This window comes from Ornithodoros turicata, chromosome 7 (assembly GCF_037126465.1).
Source record: "Ornithodoros turicata isolate Travis chromosome 7, ASM3712646v1, whole genome shotgun sequence".
In the NCBI taxonomy this organism is placed as follows: domain Eukaryota; kingdom Metazoa; phylum Arthropoda; class Arachnida; order Ixodida; family Argasidae; genus Ornithodoros; species Ornithodoros turicata.
This window is the reverse complement of record NC_088207.1, coordinates 25,698,461-25,719,147: the sequence shown is the minus strand read 5'-3', so window position 1 is coordinate 25,719,147 and position 20,687 is coordinate 25,698,461. Positions and strand designations below refer to the sequence as shown.

Here is a 20,687-nt window from a genome sequence, read left to right as displayed (position 1 = left end):
TCGCGTTGAGAACGAATTGTAGAATGACGAAATGGTGTTCGAATCAGTGTGGAGTTGATGTCTGTATAGTAGTGTAAATTTTGTCAAAGCGAAGTAAACTTGTACTGAATTAAATGTAATACATTACACTCGGTGCATACATATATACATACATCGCATGCATGCAAACACAGTTACCTACATACATAAACTACACTACACTGCACTACACTACACTACATACATTGCTGCAATAAATTGCAATCAGTGGATCAGCTCGCGAAGTTGAACCGATGCGTTCCAATTTACAATTTTTCTATGCTTTCCTATTATCGTCAGCAATATTTCGCCGGACTTTTCGCGGAAAAATGGACGATCCCGAAATCGCGAAAATTAGGTGTTCGCGAAAATTACTACTTCTATAGTATCGGACTGATCCTTTTCACGAAATGTCATAAATGGGCCACCATCCCAGATAGTTTTCAGTTTTAAATTATTAATCAAATCTAGCCATAAACGTTGCAAAACGCAAGTATACAATCAATTGAGCTGATGTGCCTGTCCGTGCCTGTCAGTTGAGCTTATTTGAGTGCAAGCTCAGGCTGTGTACTCCATGTACATCAATACGAGCCGAGTCATACCCTAAAAAAAAAAGTTTTTTTTTTGTTTGTAACCAGGGGGCACCAGTTAGCGTGACGCCGCATTTCCGTTCACTCTTGTGTTGTGCGTCCTGCATTATAAATACGCTACGCGCGAGTGCGTGCAACAGCGTCGGATTTCCTTTTCTTTCTGGCAGAATATCGCGGCCTAAATAGCGGCCCTGTTGCTCGATATCGGCACCTTAAACACGGCGTCGTGTAGAGTCTCCGTAGCACGGAGGCCAGAAATATGAACGTGTACTTCGAGGCAGGAACTATATAAGCGAACTCCTTTCCCTGCGCGCCTTCGTACATATACTGTATGCTGCTATATGGTTTGACTTCGTAGGAAAACACGGCGGTAGTTGAGGCCGCGAGTCTGAATTATAGAAGAGCCACCCGAAATGAAGATGTGAACCTCGAGAAGGGAACGGGCGCAGCAAAACATGGGAGGGGCGTCTCATGAATTTCCCATGAGACCGGGGGATGCCGCTGCAGCAGCAGGACACATATATGTATGAGAAAGGATGCCCCGTTGCGCTGCCGCCTGTCAGAATGAAACGGCATTGTCATTGGGGCATGTTGAATGGATAAGACGAGCACTATATGGGAGATACGGGGCAGACTGAGGGGAAATTAAGGAAGTGTTGCTTAACGGCGACAGAGCACTAGAGAGAAGTCTTCTGTGAGTTGAGTTTGAGTTTGATGATTATAGACTTACACTTTGGTTTGACTTAATGCGTAGGGTGGTGATTACTTTGGCCTCTTACATTCAGCAACACTTTTTGGGGAGACACGTTTCGTTTCTAGTACACTATAATTATTTCTGAGATATAAAAAAAATATGGATAATTTGTGGCACACACTTAAAACTTAAGGCCAACTATTGCACATAAAGGGAGGAGATTACGAATGATAGGTCACAATAAGGCGTACGCCTCCCGTTTTCAGCAAAGCAGGGGAGAGGATGATTTCATTCGGGATTAGGGTTATAGAAGCGTTTTATGCTGTGCAGTTCTGTTTTAAGAGTGGACATGGGAAAGAATGCAGAATATTATGCCTGGGAATATTATGCAAATCGTCTCCGACTTTAGCAAAGCTCAACAACAGTTCCTGTAAGCCATGACGTCGCGCAAGTCTCGCCACTTTTCCAAGTTCTCATTCAAATACAAACAGTTCGGTACGACATAAAACTGAGATGATTTCAAACGTCCATACGTTGCGCCGTGGCATGATTTTCACTTTCACCTTTTATCTCTCCTCTTTATTATGCCCTCTATGAATATGCCACAAATTTTCAACAAATCAGAGGAGGCAATATGACGGGGTGGGAGCGTGGTGTACGCTCCACTGCGAATACAGAATCTCATCTGGCTCTGACATCACGGCATGCATGCACTTCCGCCAGTGATGCGGCCGCAAGCGAGGTCACGTGCCTTTCGAGAACCAGTGGTAATGACCGAGGCTGTCGCTTCTCCGACGTTAGAGCATGACGCGGAAGTCGGTTAGATGGCTTATGTGCTTTACACACTACGATATTTAATAAAATGATTATAATAAATAAATGAATAAAAAATCATGGCCGGTCCATTGGTGGATTCGACGGAAATGCGTTAGCATTAAAACTTGGAGACCCTTTGGGGAACTCCCCTTCACAACGCTACACAACCCTTCAACGACCCTTCACAAACGCTACACAACACTTTACATGACCCTACATAACGCCAATGCAAGACAGCATCCGCAGTCAAACGAGCCTTTCGGGCTTCCTCCGGTTCAGCTTGGCGGCGCCGTTTCGCAGCCTCAGCTTTCTTTCGCTGCCACTCGGCCGCTCCTCCGCACAGCTTTCATAACCCATGGCGCGCCCACGCAGACACGTCTGAACTTGTCGACCAACACAGCTGCACTGCCGCGCGGATGCGCCAAGTGGCCGCATCGAGCTCCCCATGCGGTCTCTCCTTCCCTCTCCACTCGCTGCGCATGCGCGTCGCGCTGTGGCTACAGACAGACCACGCCGCGATTATTTCGTAGCGAGGACTCTAATGATTTCCCATTACTCTTTTTTTTTGTGAATACTCTGAAGTAGAGTACAACGTGTGCATGACGCAATGAACCACACAGTCACAATCCCTTTGATCCTTATTTCTTAATATTGATTTTAATTCTCAATGATTTCTCACGCGTCAGTTACGATTTACACTTTAGTTGCGCGACACTTATGCGAGCTACACTTGCAGGGCTATTCAACTAGACATCGTTGAGATGCAGGTACAAGAATGGCAGCAATTATATAAGAAAGGAAGTTTCGTTCGGAGCATTATCACCTAGTGCTCGCGCTCAGCCGATCTCTTGTTGTAATTCCTTTACAACCAATTGACATGGGTACAGGTAGCTCAGACCCGCAGACTTCCGTGAGGAACGTTAAAGATACCGCGAAGCAGCAGACAGGGTGGCGGCCTAGTTTAACTGCTTGTTGCTTGTAAACGCGGCACAACAAGTTATGCATGTAACGGGGAACGCTAAATATATTTTTATTTTGCGGTAAAATTGAGGTAAAACAGTGTTGTGTATCAAAAGGGAGTCTTGCCATTAATGGGTCATGCCTATACCTGAAGCTCCATCCACGTTATCAGCTTTGTGACCAATGATGGCTTGAAACATGGGGCACTATCAATCAACCTCTCCTCACTACTTGTCCCCACATTCAACATGGGCATCGTCATTTCGGGTGGCAATTGGATTGGATGGGATTGAAATGGGTCCTCTCGTCACCTGAAAAACTAGTGGATTTTTGGTGCAAATGTGATGAACGCCACCTAGGTTGCGCAAGGCGCGTCGGGAATTGTCGTCTGCTTCTGTCGTTGTACCGCAGCACGCAGAGCCACCTCCTGGTACACATTCTGTCGTGGGTACGATTTTTAACTTGCCTACTTGAGTAGATCGAATTAAAAAGGCAAGAACGCTTGTATTCATAAGGTTCTGTGATTAAATTCAAAGGTGTACAACACAGTGCCGCTTTTGTTATGATGTCGTGTTACCTATAGGCCACGGCAAATAAACACGGCGAAAATAACATGTTTTGACGTCTGTATTATGTAATACCGACGGCAAAACATATTATTTTCGGTTAGATATCGATAGCGGAGCATCCGTTGAAACTCGTTTTTGAGAAACTTATATGAGAATGTATATCTGTAGCGTAAAATCAGAGTAGTCAGTGAAATTTTTTTTGTCCCAAAGTTTTCGCTCCACTGTGTTTGTTTTCGTCGCCATTTTGGATGGCAGTAAGGTGTCATGGCGACTCCTGTGGTAAAAAAGAAACACAAAACAGGGGCCCACACTCTTAAAAATTAACTTCACCACATAGCACGCTCCTAGCCAACCATCATCCCGAATGACAACGTTCTCGCCCTAGATTTGTTGAAAACGGGAGGCGGAGCCTATTTTGTGTCATTATGCACAGCACAGAATAGGCTCCGCCTTCCACTTTCAACGAATCAGGGACGAGAACGTTGTCATTCGGGATGATGGTTGGCTAGGAGCGTGCTATGTGGTGAAGTTCATTTTGGTGGTTATAGCATCGCAATATTGCCGAGCGCTCTGCTTGCCAGTGTTGCGGCATGCTGCTCGGAGGAGCATCATCAGTGCAGAACTGTGATTGACAGGCCGGGCCTCTTTTGGGACTCCTCCCAATGGCCAGACTCCCTTTTAATATACGGCTCTGAGGTAAAACGGCTAGGGGCGACATCTGGAGGGAAAGAATCCCCAATTTGTCGAGCAACAATTATCTATGTTCCCGACTAGCTTGCTGCTCATGATGACTACGTAGCCGACACATAGCCGGCCTCTTTCGTACTCGGCACAGTGTTATGCGCATGCAATGTAGTTTTGCGCCGTACTTGGCGAGTGATGCGCAGTTGATGGGGAGACACTGTTGATGTGGGAGACACTGTTGATGGGAGACACTGTTGCCCGTAATTTTCAATTTTAAAATTTCCAAAATCTGCAAGCGCAATTGTGACAAAAATTGTGACGTAAGAATACTGAAGGTTGAGGCTATCGAAGAGGTAAATTTTCTTAGACAGAAGCTGTACTGCTTTACAGCGCATTCCACAGACAGACCATTGTGGCGTCGCTCATGATCATACTGGTCTCAAGACTAGAGTTCGGAATCCCGGGTCGTTTTTATATGCCGGAACGAAATCGGGATTTTTTTCCAGCTATTCCTAGGATGCCGTATAGAAATATATCCAGCTGCACATCCATCATACTATCACAAATTGCGGTGTATAGTGCGCGCTCCCTGTCATCCCCGCGAAACATTCTATTGGAAGAAAGCACACGTACACACACAAGAAAAAAAAAAGCTGCGCATCGGACAAAATTTCGCCGATTAATATATTGAACTTTCGTACCGTGCAGGAGTATCGAGTTTGCGTTGGTATGCGTTTCTTCTCGTCCCCTACGGAATATCTTGTGGCTGCGTCCCAGGCATATTTCCTGCGGTTAGCGGTGCACGGGAAGACATGACGTTCAGCACTTATATCTGTTAAAGCGCCTGCTAGCAGCAGTGACGTTTTTCGCACCTTCCGCTGGGGTATGCTGGGGACTGGTGAGTTTTGCTGTTCTCCCCTTTTTACTTATCTTTGTTGTGTTCCGGTCTGGATTATCCCAATCTAGTTCTCTCAGTTTTTTTCTTCTCACTTTCAAACATACCTATTCACGGAGATTAAAGGAACAAAAAAGAGAAATTCTGCACAGAGAGAGAGAGATTCTGGAATACTTTTTGGGGGCCTTATGAATCCGAAGACTCACGATTTCCTACGAGTTTTAATACAAGTTGAGGGCTGTTCTTCACTGTAGCTTGAGTGGTTCATATAAGTCAGCAGGTAATCCCTTTGTCATGTGCCGTGGACGATGAGGTTGGTTCGGTTTCGGATCGCAAATGATATCTTTAAGGGAGGGCCGCTTGAAACCAAAAGTCGGTAAGACATGGTTCTTTCCTTTTCACTCGTACGACCGCATATTCGTTGTCCAGAAAGCCGAAATTCATTATCCCGAGATCCCGGGCTTTCGGGACGCGAAACTATGCCAAAATCCCGCGATTTCGGGAACCCGGGATCCGTAACCCTGCTCGAGACCTAAAGCGACGTATGGTCAATTATCACCGATTAACGTGGAGTCGCTTCTATGCCTTTCTTTGCTTGATGAAGGTTACTCTCCTTCAAAAGAAAGTGCGTTGAACTCGCGAGGAGAATAATTTGAACAAACAGGGCCTTCATCAACCAAAGAAAGAACGATGGTGGTGGTGTTTCTTAGGGAGCCTCCATGGGTTGCTGCGGCTTCTCCTGCGGACGCACATGGAGACTCCCTACTGTTTCTGAAAGGGCTCGCCGTCATCGGCCTCACAGAGGTAAAGAAAGAACGGGCGACTGAGTGGGGCGTGGTAACATCCTATCGCCACCTGGCTTTTCCCAGACTCCATTTTCTTCTGCTTTCGTTTGAACAGGCATGAAGCAAAAAAAATTATCGTTTCGTAGCGCGGCCCGCGCAGCAACAGTATGTCCCGCGACTTTTAGGTACCTCGCAAAAATAACTAGGGAACATCGTCAGCTGTGTTGGAGAAAAACGCTCAACGGAAGAAAGAAAGGCTTAAGGATTGCTCGAGCAAGTCCATAAGGAGCGACCATGCGAAATATTTTCTTTCAAGCGTGTTTCATCACGGCGATATTTAATTTACGAAAACTGCACGAATAATCAACGTTGCGCGGAGCGATGAAACCTTGGAAGCGAAGCCCGGTCCTGCTGCAGTGACGTCACGTGAAGACGAGCTCTCATTTGTTACTCTAAATTTTACTACCAGCAGGGCGCGTTTCGCTCTCTGCCCTCATCGCCACGGAATGACTTCAACGTTACTCCTTCGGATGGGTTCTAGGAATGAGCGCGGGGTATAGTGCGTGCTGCTAAATGACTAATAGCGCACGCGACAAGTCAGCTATGTGTATTGTTCCTGTGTAAGACTGCATGATATTTGTTGGTGCGCAGTTCGACGAAACCACCAGCCCCCATGTGGCTTGACTGAGAGTTAACGTCACCAAAGAGGAAGGAAATATAGGTGGGGTCTTTCCGTTGGAGAGGTCCGTGAGGTTTCGGACTTAGAATGTACTTTGGTGGCTTTTAAATCAATTCAGTTGATAAATGTTATTAACTAAGTCGCATAGCTGCAGAATTAAACCTAAATTAATTCCATTATAGAAATCCGTTCTCGCATAGTGGTTCCGTTGATCGTGTCCTACGCCAATACTGGGAGGTGGCCCGGATCGAGAGTCCGGACACATGCCGCGCTGTCTAGATATTTTCCCTGCGACAGGCGCTATACGGCAACACTGTCGGTGCAGTTCCCTGTGAAGTGGATGATCCTTTTCCGGGCAACATGCCATAACAGCGGCAGGCAATATTGCGATGCCATAACCACCAAACCAAACGGAGCAACAGCGACAGGAAAAGATAAACCTGTGCAAAATAGCGCGGTATATAGGCACCTCGAATATATATTTTCATGCCACGTGATATGTGACGTCAAATAATCGGAGCACCTTTATTGGCTGCCGGGAATCGCCTGCTGTGACGCGGGAGCAATGCGACCAGTCGACTGCTTCTGCTTCAGACGCGAGGGGAGGCGGGGCGGAGCCAAGTACAACAGCGTAAGAAAGAGTGAAAAAAGAAGGCCCGTGCCTTCCTATTGGACAGATGAAGCGACGTCCGCAGATTGGCACCATGAGGGAAAGAGCTCTTCTGACCTGCAAGTTTGAAAGCTGTCTTGAGCACAAGGATTGCACGTTGCAGTCGTACTTTTTGTGCCAACGGGCATCCCAGGGCTTGTAATCCTAAGCATGCTTATAGTAATATATCGACAACGGTGCCCGTGGAGTTTAGATTCGATCAATAAGCTTTACGTCCTGCCGGTGTACAAACTTTAGCGGTATCACTATACGCATTCGAGAAATCCTTGCTTCGTACGTTTGCTCATGCATTCCCAAAGAAAGACAGAGTCGGTCCTATACGAGAACCGAATCAAAGCTACTGAATCGCAAAGTCTGTCTAGCACTTGCGAAAAGAAAGGCCATTCCTTTATGTCACGACTTTGTCCCTCGTAAGCGGAACAAGCAGAAAATGCATCGCGCATGAAGACGAATCCACGGGGATTTGACTTCGGGAATCAGGACTCGAGTCTCTAGCGCCAAAACGAGGAAAACAGAAACTTCTCTCGGGAGGCTTTGGACTGCCCCCCCGAGAGCTGCCTTGTGTCAGGTAGGGAAGGGCATTTGATGTAACGTTCGAAGAACATTTAGAGACTTCTCCGCTTCTGCCGTCTCTATAGCTTTGGGAATGTCAGATGCGCCGTGCGGTGTTTGTTTAGATATTTCAACCGTTTGCCATATATTCAGCATTTCGAGGAACTCGCGCAATCAATACCTATCGAATTTCTATGCAGATATAGACAGAGGTGTATTTGCATGAATACTACGAAACCGTTGACGGCGAAGGCGGCAGGCTTTACACAAAGTGTCGATCGCGCACGGTGGACGGTTCTCAAAGGGAAAATTACCAGCGGCAATATTTGTCGAGCGAAAAAAAGGGAAAAAGAAAGAGAAAAATGTCATGCACGCAACCGAAATGAGCTTTTCTTAGCTTCTCTTTCTGTGTTTCTTATTAAGAGGCAGGCAATGATGATATACAGGGTGCCCCAGAAAACGTGTCATTGAATTATAATAAAAAAACTACGCCACCTAGAATCATGCGGTCAAGAGCATTTGTTCTTATTAGGTTTTTGCCACCTCCCAATGTGAATGTCATGTACTACAAGTTTAATTATGTAAATATTCGCGAACTGAACTCGAAAATTTGCCAAGTAAAGGTCACTTTTTTACCCCACCAATATGAAGAGCGTGCCGAATTCACTCAAATTCATAATAATTCACAGTGATATTCACGAGCTATCCCATCGGAAAAAATAGCCGAATATCATGCTTTTCGGAGCATCGGACCATAGCGCGCGATGATTTTTTGAGCGCAATCGCTCTCAGTGCGACGAAAGGAGGTTCCGAAGCCAGCCCACAGAGTGATAGTAGAAAAAGTAACAGTTCCTAAAATTGGGAGAGGGAAAGCATTATCCCAGCGAAAGTCGGACGTGATAAGCCGTGCCTGTTTTATCTCTGTCTGCGATGTCGGGGAAGGCTGGGTTTCCAACCTCCTTTCGTCGGACTGACAAAGATTGTGCTGAAAAATTCATCGTGCGCTATTCTGTGCGACCTCCGTAGAGCATGATGTTCGGCTATTTTTTCCGATGGGATAGCTCCTGAATATCCCCTTCAATTATCATTAATTTGACTAAATTAGACACGCTCTTCACATTGGAGGGGTAAAAAAGTGACCTTTACTAGGCAAATTTCCGACTTAAGCTCGCAAAAATGGACATAATTAAACTTACGTTACACGACATTCACATGAGGAGGTGGCAAAAACCCAGTAAGAACAAATGCCATTGACCGCATGACTCTAGGTGGTGTAGTTTTTTTATTATAATTTAATGACACGTGTTCTGGGACACCCCGTATATAGGATTTCATATAGTTGCAGCGTCGGATCGACGGATTCAAGATTCAAGGGCAAGGTCGTGATGAAGACTGGGAGGTGCACTGTAAACAAAATTCCGGAATTGTGCTCACAAGTGACTCCTAACTTTGTTGTCGGCATATGTGCCGTCACTTAGTTATTGGAAAAAAAGAAAAAAAAATCGTTTGGAGTGCACAATGCACACCTCCCATAAGCGAAACTTATGGCACTTTACATTAAGGGGATATTAAACTGCGAAAGCCCAGTGTGCACTCGAAACGGATTTTGTGCAGCATATGGGTTACACCTCACATGCCGGCAACAGAGTTAGCAGTCACTCAGTGTGCATTAAAAGGTACTTTAACAGGAAAGCAGGAAATTTTTCTTACACTGCGGTGGGTTCGAATCCTACCACCAGCTGGGTAACTTGTAACTGCCACCAGTTGCTTTTAGTAGCTAGTTAGACTCACTAAAATACTGTTTCTTCAAAAGTAACTTGTAACTGTGACCAGTTGCTTTTAGTAACTAGTTGAACTCACTAAAATACTTTTTTCTTAGTAACTTCAAACTGTCACTAGTTGCTTTTAGTAACTACTTAGACTCACTCATATACTTTTTCTTCAAAAGTAACTTGAAACTGTAACCAGTTGCTTCTAGTAACTTGTTGTACTCACTAAAATACTTTTTCCTTCAAAAGTAATTTGTAACTGCCACCAGTTGCTTTTAGTAGCTAGTTAGACTCACTAAAATACTTTTTCTTCAAAAGTGACTTGTAGCTGTCACCAGTTGCTGTTTGTAACTAGTTGGACTCACTAAATTACTTTTTCTTTAAAAGTAACTTGTAACTGTCACCAGTCGCTCTTAGTAACTAGTTGGACTCACTAAAATACATTTTCATGGCATGTGTAACAGGGTACAGGCGAATCAGAAAGACACTGGTAATGGAACATTGTTTCCAGCACTTCGTGTCCGGATTCGGATAACAAATTCCGGATAACTGCACTCTTAAAAATGATGGTGGTGGTGGTGGTGGTGGTGGTGGTGATAGGGCTTGCCGTTGTCGGCCTCACGTATGTGGGCAACGTCACGACTCACGCCCTGGGGGGAATGTGCGTCCTGGGCCGACTTCTAAGGGAACTGTGCCGTTGTCGCCCCTGTTTTGTTGAAAACGGGAGGAGGAGCCTATTTTGTGCCATTATGCACGGCACAAAATAGGCTCCTCCTCCCGTTTTCAACAAATCAGGGGCGAGAACGTTGTCATTCGGGATGATGGTTGGCTAGGAGCGTGCTATGTGGTGAAGTTCATTTTTAAGAGTGTGGATAAGAAACCAGTGGCAGCAAGTTCGTTCCGTATCACGCAGTCCGGACGACAAGTTTTCCTGCTGAGTTACGGATGGGCGGGACATGACTGTATATATCCAAGCTGATACAAACAGACGTACGTTTCATGCCATCAACAATTGAGGAAAGATAACGATATCTTTCTCAATAACGAATGGTTCGGAACTTGTTATGCGGTGAAGTTATCTTTTTAGAGTGTACGAACTTTGATCAGGATGAACGACAGAACTGTGCGATCTTCTCGCGTCCCCTACGCGGTTCGCGCTTTAAAACGTTCATCACTTTAGGGCGCAGGAAAGATTGGAGTGCGGTCTCTTCCTTCGAAGAAACCTATTTTTGATATGTGAGATCGCACAATTCGAGAGACCCGCTGCTCAAGAAATAAGACAGCGGCTATCAGACGAAATTGCGCTTGCATCTCGACGGAGAGCTCTTGATCAATTCGGAAAGATTGGATTTGCGAGCATCTTTCATCACCGCCGAGACCTCGGGCCGATCGTTGTTTATATCTCTCCTCCGTCTTCTAATTTATTTCTTCTCTGGTCGCCCATCACATTCGTTCTCGCGGTGATGGGTGCGCGTGATAGACTTGCTCTGCGAATCCGTTGGCGAAGGACAACGCGCACTCGGTATAGACATATTCTGAATCGTGTTCGTTCTTGGCCGTTGGCCGTTGCAAATGTTACGGAAATCGATTAATTACGTACGTTTTACAACATGTTGTGATGGTCCTATATTTGTCTTTCTTCCTATACGGAAAGATCATTGCCCAAACAACAGGAATTGGCTGAGGCAGACCGCAATTAGGAACGACACAGACACGGACGCCGTATCCCCCACGACGGTGAATACTATATCTCCTTAAATGACCACGCTTTTCGAGGTAATTAATGCGTATTACGCCCATTCCGTGCACATTCGTACATATTTAAAATGAACGTGGAGTGGGCTGCGCGTGACAAAGACGAAATTACTACGTCGTTCTCGTGCAGCCGTGTTGACGCCCAGAGCTGAGCTTTGGGTCTCATAAGTCTTTAGAGATTACTCCGCACGAAACCCTGGCCAATCGCCCTGTGTGGCTGGCGGCCACTGTTCCTAGTGGTGGAGGAAGAAGAAGAAGCTGAGCTTTCGAACACCATTTTAGAAGAAGGTGAAGAAGACGTAGTAGAAGAATTGCTCACGGTCATCTAGAAGACGAAGGAGAAGAATGTGTAACTCCGATGGCTGATCTGGAACACTTGCAGCAACTTCAAGCTATATCGACCGCATATGTGAGCCTTCACTTTGAGAACGAAAAGTCTGTTCGAGTTACCTCTCGCGGTTATGGTATGATGACTTAGAAAGCTGTAGAGCAAGTACCTAGGCTGTTGTTTAGTAATGTGGGTGATTAGTTAATGATGACGGTGCTATATTCCACACGGTATCACAACTGCGACTGAGTAATGCAGGCGCGATGAAGTAGCCCGGAGAAACACTAACGAAGCATAAGGTAAAGGGGGGGGGGGGTTCATTGAGAAAAGAATTGAGATCTGCGTTTCCTCGTAAGCACGTGATCTCTCTCAGACGCCTCACTGGAGGAGATGCCTGTCGCTATGCCACACCTGCATTATTCGCTGTTCTGATGTATTACTCTCTTTGCTTCCTCTGGGGAGAAGTGTCCCAGACTTTCTCTAATTCGTTTGCGAGCTGTTACTTGCGTCATTTGCGTATTTTTTATTACTCTCTCCAAGCCAGTAGGACAGTGAGGAACGTCACCGGCCTCTGACGTCACATCTAGTTTCTTCATCGCGCCTGTGGGAGCCGGATCGCGGCGACAACAACTTTATATTTAAATGATGATGAGTGGGAAGTTTAACATTTTGCAATAGTTCACACTCACACTTCGCATCGCGAAGTTATGAGCGCCCATGAATCCGTTAAAGACGCTTACAGAGGTCTGGAGGTCCTCTTCAGGATCTCCTTTAACTGCGTGCCATTACCTACTGAAGTCGGGCGACAGCTTTGTTGGACAATTCACTGACCAGTCGTTCGCAAACTGGTTTTCAATGCAAAACACTTGTACACTCTCGAGCTGTATCAAGTTACCGATGTCAGAAAGTTCACAAACGAAAACTGTCACTTACATGTTATTTGTGTTTCTGTTGCCATGTTATTGTACACGCAGAAGCCCTTCAAACGTGAATCTTGTCCGATATACAGCGTCATTTTTTTTTCTTTGCTGTGCAGCCATACAAGTGTTCCCCGAAGCAAGTGACCAGAGAACGGTGGCATCTTAAAGCATCACGACCCATGCGAGCGACCGGATGTGGCGGTTCTGCCGACGTATCGCTCGCGGATGCCATGCGGGTCTCGTCTTGGCTACGGTGCTCATGGCGGCCACGTGGCTTTTCCTTCTACATCAATCCTGGAAGCAAGTCTCTTTCGTGAAGCATCCAGACGGGATTCCCAACGGTCCTCTGTAAGTTCCTGCATTGATCATAGCGGACACTTTCAGCGGAATTGCCATCGTGATCCAAACCAATCGCGTTGAAAAATAAGGTTATCAGTAACGATGTTGTTCCAGCCTCAGAACATCAGTTCTCTCATGTTCAACAGTTGCCGCCTGCGTCGATCCCGTCGTATGAATGTGTGAATGTGTGAAAGAGAGCAGAAATGTAAGAGTGAAAGGAGGATGAGTGAGACAGAGTGGCTGGTTTATCCCTTCAGATGACGCACCCTCGAAGTCGCTGAGAAGGCGTGTTAGCTTAGCTCAATTGGTAGAGCCCTGGACCGGCAATCCAGAAGATGTGGGTTCGACTCCTACAGCTGGCTAACCTTTTCAGTGACTTTCAACTTTCATCGTTAATTTATTAGGCAAATTGAGGCTTTGTATGTATTTGTCCCTTCTATGTTGTTCCAGCCTCAGAACATGAATTCTCTCAAGGTTATCAGTCCCGGTGGTATGTGGGAACTGGGAAGACATAACAGCGTGCTTGCGATTGCGCTTTAGAAGCAAAAGTTCACCACGTAACACCGCCCGCCATTCAGAATGATACCGTTCTGCACTCTTAAAAATGAACTTCACCACATAGCACGCTCCTAGCCAACCATCATCTCGAATGATATCGTTATCTGCCCTCGCGTACAAGAAATCAAGGACTCCGGTACACTCTTAGAAATTAACTTCACCGCATAGCACGCCCCTAGCCAACCACCATCGCGAATGATATCGTTCTCTGCCCTGATTTGTTGAAAATGGAGGCGTACGCCTTTTTTGTGACATTTATGAACGGCATAAGTGTCACAAAAAAGGTGTACGCCCCCCGTTTTCAACAAATCAGGGCAGACAACGATATCATTCGAGACGATGGTTGGGCAGGAGCTGGCTATGCGGTAAGTTCATTTTTAAGAGTGTAGTTGCCGAATTGAGTTTAATGGGAACCAGAAATGGAAGTGAAGTTCGCTGATGCGAGGTCACGCGGAATGCACCTGTATACTTGTTCCTTAACACTGCCCCCGCAACAAATCAGTGTTGAAAACCGGAGGCGTACGCCTTGTTTGTGACGCTGCGGACCATGGGCGTACCGAGCCCCCCCCTTGAGCTCCAACGTCACTTCTGAAAATTGTGGCTGTTTAGACGTAGGTACTATGATTATTCTCTGATGTTGTAATATGAACCGCTGAGCACGTGCACAGTCCGCAGCGTTCATTTTTAGGAAAAAAGGGGGTGCACGCTTTGCCCCCATCCAGGAAGCACTTTGCCCTCACCCTTCCCTCAGAAAAAAGCCTGGGAACGTCCGCGCTGTGGACGGAGTCTAAGATCACGAGCGCTGGAGGCGTTTGCATGTGCGCTTCAGCGCACGTGCGCTACACTCTAGAGAGGTGCGATACACTCTACCGGAATACGGATTTACGAGTTACTAAAAGGATACCTACTTATCACGCCCGCTTTTATGCGAATGATTTGAGGAAATGGTACATACGTTCGAAGGCACATTGTAGTTGACGCTGTCTTTCACTTCCGAGATGCATTTCCCCTTAATTAGCGTCACGTCGCCGTCGATTTCTTCTAATTTGTAGACGTACTTAATTAGCGCCTCTCCTTTCCGTAAGTTCGAGTCTCTAAATATCTCACTCAGGGATTTTGTTTCCAGAAACCCGCAGTACAGACGCAACATGTTTCCGAAACTCACCGGTTTGCGCGGGTAGCCTACCGAGTTGCGCGCATTCGGCCATATGTGGCGCTGAAGGACATGATTCGGAGCGCCCCCAAACATGGCGCAACAGGCCTATAGCGGGAGGCGAAAGATAAATGTAAACTGGCAGCGAAAGCCAGCGACAAAACCAGGTCAGACCAATCGGCATGGCTATCATCATGATGCGCGAGCGATCATGGGCGTCGGTAGTATAAGTACGGTCGTAAACAAAAAAATATTTCCCATACGCGCATTATATCTGTGTACTAATAGTTCACCCGTAATTCCAACATAGAAAACACCGTTTCGCAACCCGTACGTGTACGACGGAATCATGAACAGAACAAGCAGAGTGTCCTTCCGTATCCCGCTCCTTTGCGCTTGCGCCACAGTTTGCTTGTTTATCCGCGCATCCCTGTATCCGTGCGTCCGTGCATCGTAATACGCAGTTGGTACGCTTTGTTTGTTTAAACAGGAAGCGAGGCTCGCATCTCGGCGCTGTAGGCCAGGATTAAAGGGACCATGAAATCATTTTCGCGAATTCCGAGTACTCTGCAGGAAACCGTTCTCAGTACAACGGGGGCGCAGTTATCAGACGAAAATAGCAAGGCGTACCGCTGGATATATGCCTTGGAAGCGGGCTTACGTCATCGCCATCCAATTCTCTCAACCAACTGTGAACGACGAGGAGGACACACCAAGCGGGACCATACGGGTGCATGGTTTCGGTTTGGACACCAACGACCATAGATTGAGAGGTTACCCGTCAAAAAGAACTCGTTACAAGTTAAGTTACCGTGTGCAAAATGTAACTAAGTTAACAACGAAGTTCTTTAGCCTGAAATGTAACTCGCAGTTACTGAGTTACTTTAAAAAAAAGAAAGAGTTACTTCCAATTTACTTCGGACACAAAATGGCATTACGCAGGTGCAGGGCGCGTGAGCACTTGAGTTAGACCTTGAGTTGCCTGCGGAGGAGTGCAACACGCTTAGATCGTTTTCGTTTATGTCCAACAATAGACCTCTCCCTGTTTGTAAACAAATGACGTCATAGTGTTCGACAGCGCCAAAATTTGGTAGAATTGAACTACGCTGGAAACTAGAGGTGAACAAGGTCGCGCCCGAAAGCCACGGTCTTGAGGGGATTACGATATGGTCGTTTAAAGGGACGCGACCCTCGGTCCTGCTTTTCTTTCAGTGGGAGGCAGCGAACAAGTGCCCGTTCGTGGAACCAAGCCCTGTCCTTCAGATTTGTTTCGGTTTCAGTCTGTCTACCAATGTCATGATGACGTTTCTCTGGTAGAGGTCTATTCGAACGCTTTGCATCTTACTCCCTGTGGGCGCACAATGGTTCAGCCTCATTTCAATGGCAGCGGTTCTTACTTCCTGAATAAAATACTGTCATTGATTGAATACCACGTTTCATGGCAAAAAATGCCATGAAGGAACCGGAGAGAAAATATGTGGACGTGAGTGAAAAGCCAGTTAAAAGTAACGTGGAACTTATCTTAAGCTACTTTGGCAAAGTTCCTCTACTCTTCTCTTTGACGAGTTCCTCTGAAAGTTACCACGGCGCAAAAGTACAGAGTTAAGTTACAAGTTACCAAAAAAAGGAACTTAGTTACAGTAACGAGTTACCTCGAACTCTGCCACAACAACGTTATATATCTGCCGTTGAGATCACTTGAAATATGGCGAAAGGCAAATTATCAGCAATTGATTAAAAGATTATGCGACACACACAGCGTCTATGCATCGTTCGGTACTCAGCAGCTCGTAAAATGTCACCGACGGAGGTACGTTTTGACGAAGAAGTTCAAAGAGGAAAACGTGCTCCGGTATGCTGACAGCCAACGGCTATATTGAATTTCTCGTAGGATTCTGTGTCAACGGTTAGATAGAATCTTGTCTCCAGATCAAATCCATATTTCATGGCGAAGTATGCAAGCTTGTTTGCAAATTTTGCAGTTTGCTCGCAAAAGCCCGTCCACGAATCGGCAACATGTTCTGTGTATGATGTCACGGCCAGTTCGCCTCGGAGGCGGGCCGTAGCAGCTGCCGTCCACGCCCGTGGTTAATATCGAATATCTTCGCTATTTGAACCATTTTCAACTTCATATTTCAGAGTGAATGCTTTAGTACAGGGGAACAAATTAAAAATGTTCGTGGGCTTGTCAAATATCCTTTCATGGTCCCTTTAACACATATGAAAATCTCCTCTCCAGCCATCTAAAAAAATATTACAAAATCCATCTCCTCTACAGATGAATAGATGAATGAAATACTATATCCCCTGTTGCATTCCTGGCCAGAAAAAAAGCTTTCGTCATGGCGAGACCGGCATGCGCCTGCATGTGCACTAACGATATGTCATGTTTACGCAACTGGCTCATTGTGGACACTCGTATAGAAGAATGCAAACGGCTAATGACTACGTGTATATTTAGCAGCAAGTAAGAAATGAACCTTAAGATAACCTTAATAATTTCTCCGTGGTCATTACTATGCTCCTCCTCCTTCGAGTCGTCAACACCTGTTATATCTGTGTGCATTTCGAATTGCCAAATGTCATTAAACCAGTTAGTCATTTATCTATTTATTTATTTTTCTCTCGTCTGATACATTTGCCCTGGGTGATTGGTACGGTTTGGTCAGGAAATGGGAAATTTTTGTTTGTAGAGTTTAATCACTGACGTCATCCCTCAAGAGGTCTCACTAGCTTCGAAAAGGCGAAATCGCCACTATGGTGTAGGTCCCTCGAAGTTTGGTTTCGGTTTTCGTTCACTGACCACGTGCTTTTTAGAGGACTATATTAACGTTTAAAGCGTGACAATTACTTGGATTGTGGTACAAATAATATTCACATAGTACAGTAACTCTGAAACACCAAATGCACTGCGAATGCGAACTGCGTGAAGGCATGGGCCAGGTCCCCCAAACTCACCTCGGAAAAGCGTGCAACGAAGAAGACCGCCACTAGATACCCCACTGTTGCCGTTCCGGATCACTTCAGCGCGCTAAGTTTAGCGGCAAAATGTTTTTGTTGTTTCTGCGAACGAATCTAGTCTTTATACGTCCAAATAAAACGCGTATAACAACCTTCTCTGTCGTGTTTCACTTTTTGGTCCCGTTTTTAAACGTGTTGAGCGATCGGAAGGATCTAGTGCACGGCTGCGTGCATCACATAGCGTACCTGTCGTACCAGGCGCCGCAGGCGCTGCAGCCGTCTATTTCTCCTTCGGTGACTTGGCCTGGCTTGGATTGTGCTTCAACTGGATCTTTAGCGCGCTACAATCCACGCAAGCCAACGTCTGGTAACAATGGGGTATCTAAGGGCGGCCTCCGGCATTGCACGCATCGGGATAGGAACAAATACATGGGAAAATGGCGACCTTGGGGGACCTGGCATGGGCAGTCAACCTGTTTGGACCTACATGGCTGGTAGCGACAGTGGCGCTCTCCTGCGGGGGACATCGCGTGAACAAACCTGTTTTGGAATGTCTGTTTCAGCTGTTCGAAATACAACGCAAACAAAGTGCGTGCGCGCGTGCAAACGTGGCTGATTATTACTACTACTTATTCCTACTTACCTACTACTTATTAGTCATGTCGCTGACGTCTCTGACGTCATTTCTTTACAATCGTAGTAGTACGCGCAGCGTATAGATGGCGCTGACGGTCTCCATCGTGGCGTCCTTCTGAAGACGCAGGGGCCTACGCGAGTTCCGATACTTGGGAGACGCTCATGATACGGTGGTTCCGAAAATATATGAGCGGATCACTTTATTATTGTGAAGCGGCAGACGTCACATCCATCAGCTTTGATTTGGCAGCTTCCTTTTATCGTATCGTTTTCGCAGATCGTTTCCGATGCGCTAAAGCTACATCGGAAGTGCTTTAGGAAAACGATCAAGGAAACTGCTGAATCGAAGATCACTAAAGTGATGTCGTCCTCTTTATAGAAATAAGGAGACTAGGCATGTCATGTATTCGGGACCGTTATCGTGGACGCCTTCCCCTATTCACTGAAACTCGCTAGTAAACGTATAGGGCACTTGCAACGCCACCTAGATACAGAAGACCTGCTTATTGCCTCCTTTCCCTCCTTCGCTACGTGGATATATAGAGTCAGAATTCGTCCGCTATCGCGATTCGCCGTTCTGCGTATTCAAACTCACAAATGATTGAAACTGACTTGGAACCTATATAGACCTGAATCTGTAGACAAAAAGTGCAACACGCTTTCCAGAAAATCAGTCCCGAGAAAGATATAGGACCATTTTGCGCTTTACTTTAAAGTTTCCCCGTTGAGTATGCGGGGACGTTCAATCGCTACTTGCAGACGACAGTGGTTCGTCTCCATGGCTACGACCGCTGAAAGCACGTTGGTGATTGGCTACCGCCGTTGAAAACACGGTCCTGATTGGCTGACTCTGTTGTTACGTCACGTCGACGAGTAAGCAGGCTTCCCCTCTCTAGCTAGTGTTGGCACTGACCGGTATTTTTGCACATGTTACTGCAAGACCCTCACTAGGGCCGCAACTGTGCCGCCTCTTGCTGGGGATCCTTGTTTCGGTTTCGTTTCTCTTACTTACAATGAAAATTACAGGACGTTTACGACTCGTGTAACGCGAAATTCAGCGTCAGCTGTGCGTGTGGCGAAATGGGGCCGGATGAAAGTGTGTAGACAAATTTATTTAAGCGTAATTTGTGGTCGCTGAAATGGTTGGCGAGGTGAGTGGTGTCCTGAACGAGGGGGCTGTTCTGGAACACCAAGTCTCTGATGAACACCAAGCGTGCATGAGCCATGTCTAGCTGTGGGTTGGCGGATGTCGGTGTACAGCGTAAGGTCCAGCTGTTCGGACGTATCACTTAGGAAAGTGGTGTTCTTGGGCGGTGAAACGTTGAAGTCTCCGACGACGAGAAGCTTGTGCGTGCGGTAAGGCGCGAGTACATACACGGTAAAGTCACGGATGCGTTCCGGCACGGTGCGAGGTAGCACACAGCCACCATGAGCCCTTTGCGAGGCTGCACGGCACAGGTAACGCTGTAAAACTGACGTACTTTGGTTTTTATCTCTTTCCATCGATAGCGGTTGTAAACTGGCGGGATTCGCCTCCTTACACTCTTAAAAATGAACTTCACCACATAGCACGCTCCTAGCCAACCGCCATCCCGAATGACAACGTTCTCGCTCCTGATTTGTTGAAAACGGGAGGAGGAGCCCATTTTGTGCCGTGCACAATGGACACAAAATAGGCTCCTCCTCCCGTTTTCAACAAATCTAGGGCGAGAACGTTGTCATTCGGCGTGATGGTTGGCTAGGAGCGTGCTATGTGGTGAAGTTCATTTTTAAGAGTGTACTCCCAGCGCTGAGCGTACATCCGATAAGTTTTGTGCGGACATGCGAATGCCGACGCCGCCGACGCGATCTCGAGAAAGTCTCCACTACTATACAGTTGACGCTGTAAAACTGTCATATTGGAATGAAAATGCGACATACTTGGAACACACATGTCGTTTATTTCGTCATGTATTATCAGGAAATATCAACGCTGGACAGCCTCTTGCACGTGCAATGCCGTGATACGCAATGCAATGTGCGAATACTGTCCGGGAATATCCCCACCACACGGTTCGTTGAGTGAACACAACTGTGAAGCGAACAACTGTGATGAGAAGAAAAACGCACATGAGCAACGTCTTGCTCGTGTACGTATATTTTCTATTTTTTTCTAGTGTTCCCCCTCGTTTCTTTATGAATCTGGGCCACCAGCTCGCTTGATTTTGAGCCATTCTTTCAGTTGAGTTGCTCGTTGACATTGAACAAACCATCACACATAGCCAATATGGCTTGTGCGAACCATTACGTCCCGTATAAACGCCGCGTAATACAGATATCATGCTTTGACTTATCTCATTATTTTACCCCCCCCCCC

At 46.3% G+C, this 20,687-nt stretch overlaps 2 protein-coding genes across 9 annotated transcripts in view; one reads left to right on the top strand and one right to left on the bottom strand.

Moving 5' to 3' along the window:
• Positions 1-20,687, top strand: part of LOC135400693 (uncharacterized) — a 57,408-nt gene that overhangs the window by 13,815 nt on the left and 22,906 nt on the right. For 3 of the 6 annotated variants that reach the window (XM_064632536.1, XM_064632532.1, XM_064632538.1), the window contains exon 2: positions 12,801-13,032. In XM_064632536.1, coding sequence (XP_064488606.1) covers positions 12,878-13,032 — 155 coding nt within the window. In that variant the 5' untranslated portion in view covers positions 12,801-12,877. Of the gene's footprint in view, positions 1-5,059; positions 5,230-11,637; positions 11,846-12,782; positions 13,033-20,687 lie in introns of those variants that run through there. The other 3 variants (XM_064632534.1, XM_064632533.1, XM_064632535.1) reach the window with 3 other exon arrangements.
• LOC135400691 (excitatory amino acid transporter-like) overlaps positions 1-20,687 on the bottom strand; it is an 86,155-nt gene that overhangs the window by 61,279 nt on the left and 4,189 nt on the right. For all 3 annotated transcript variants that reach the window (XM_064632528.1, XM_064632531.1, XM_064632530.1), the window contains exon 2: positions 12,698-13,040. The gene's annotated coding sequence lies outside the window, so the exon portion shown is untranslated. The remainder of the gene's footprint in view (positions 1-12,697; positions 13,041-20,687) is intronic.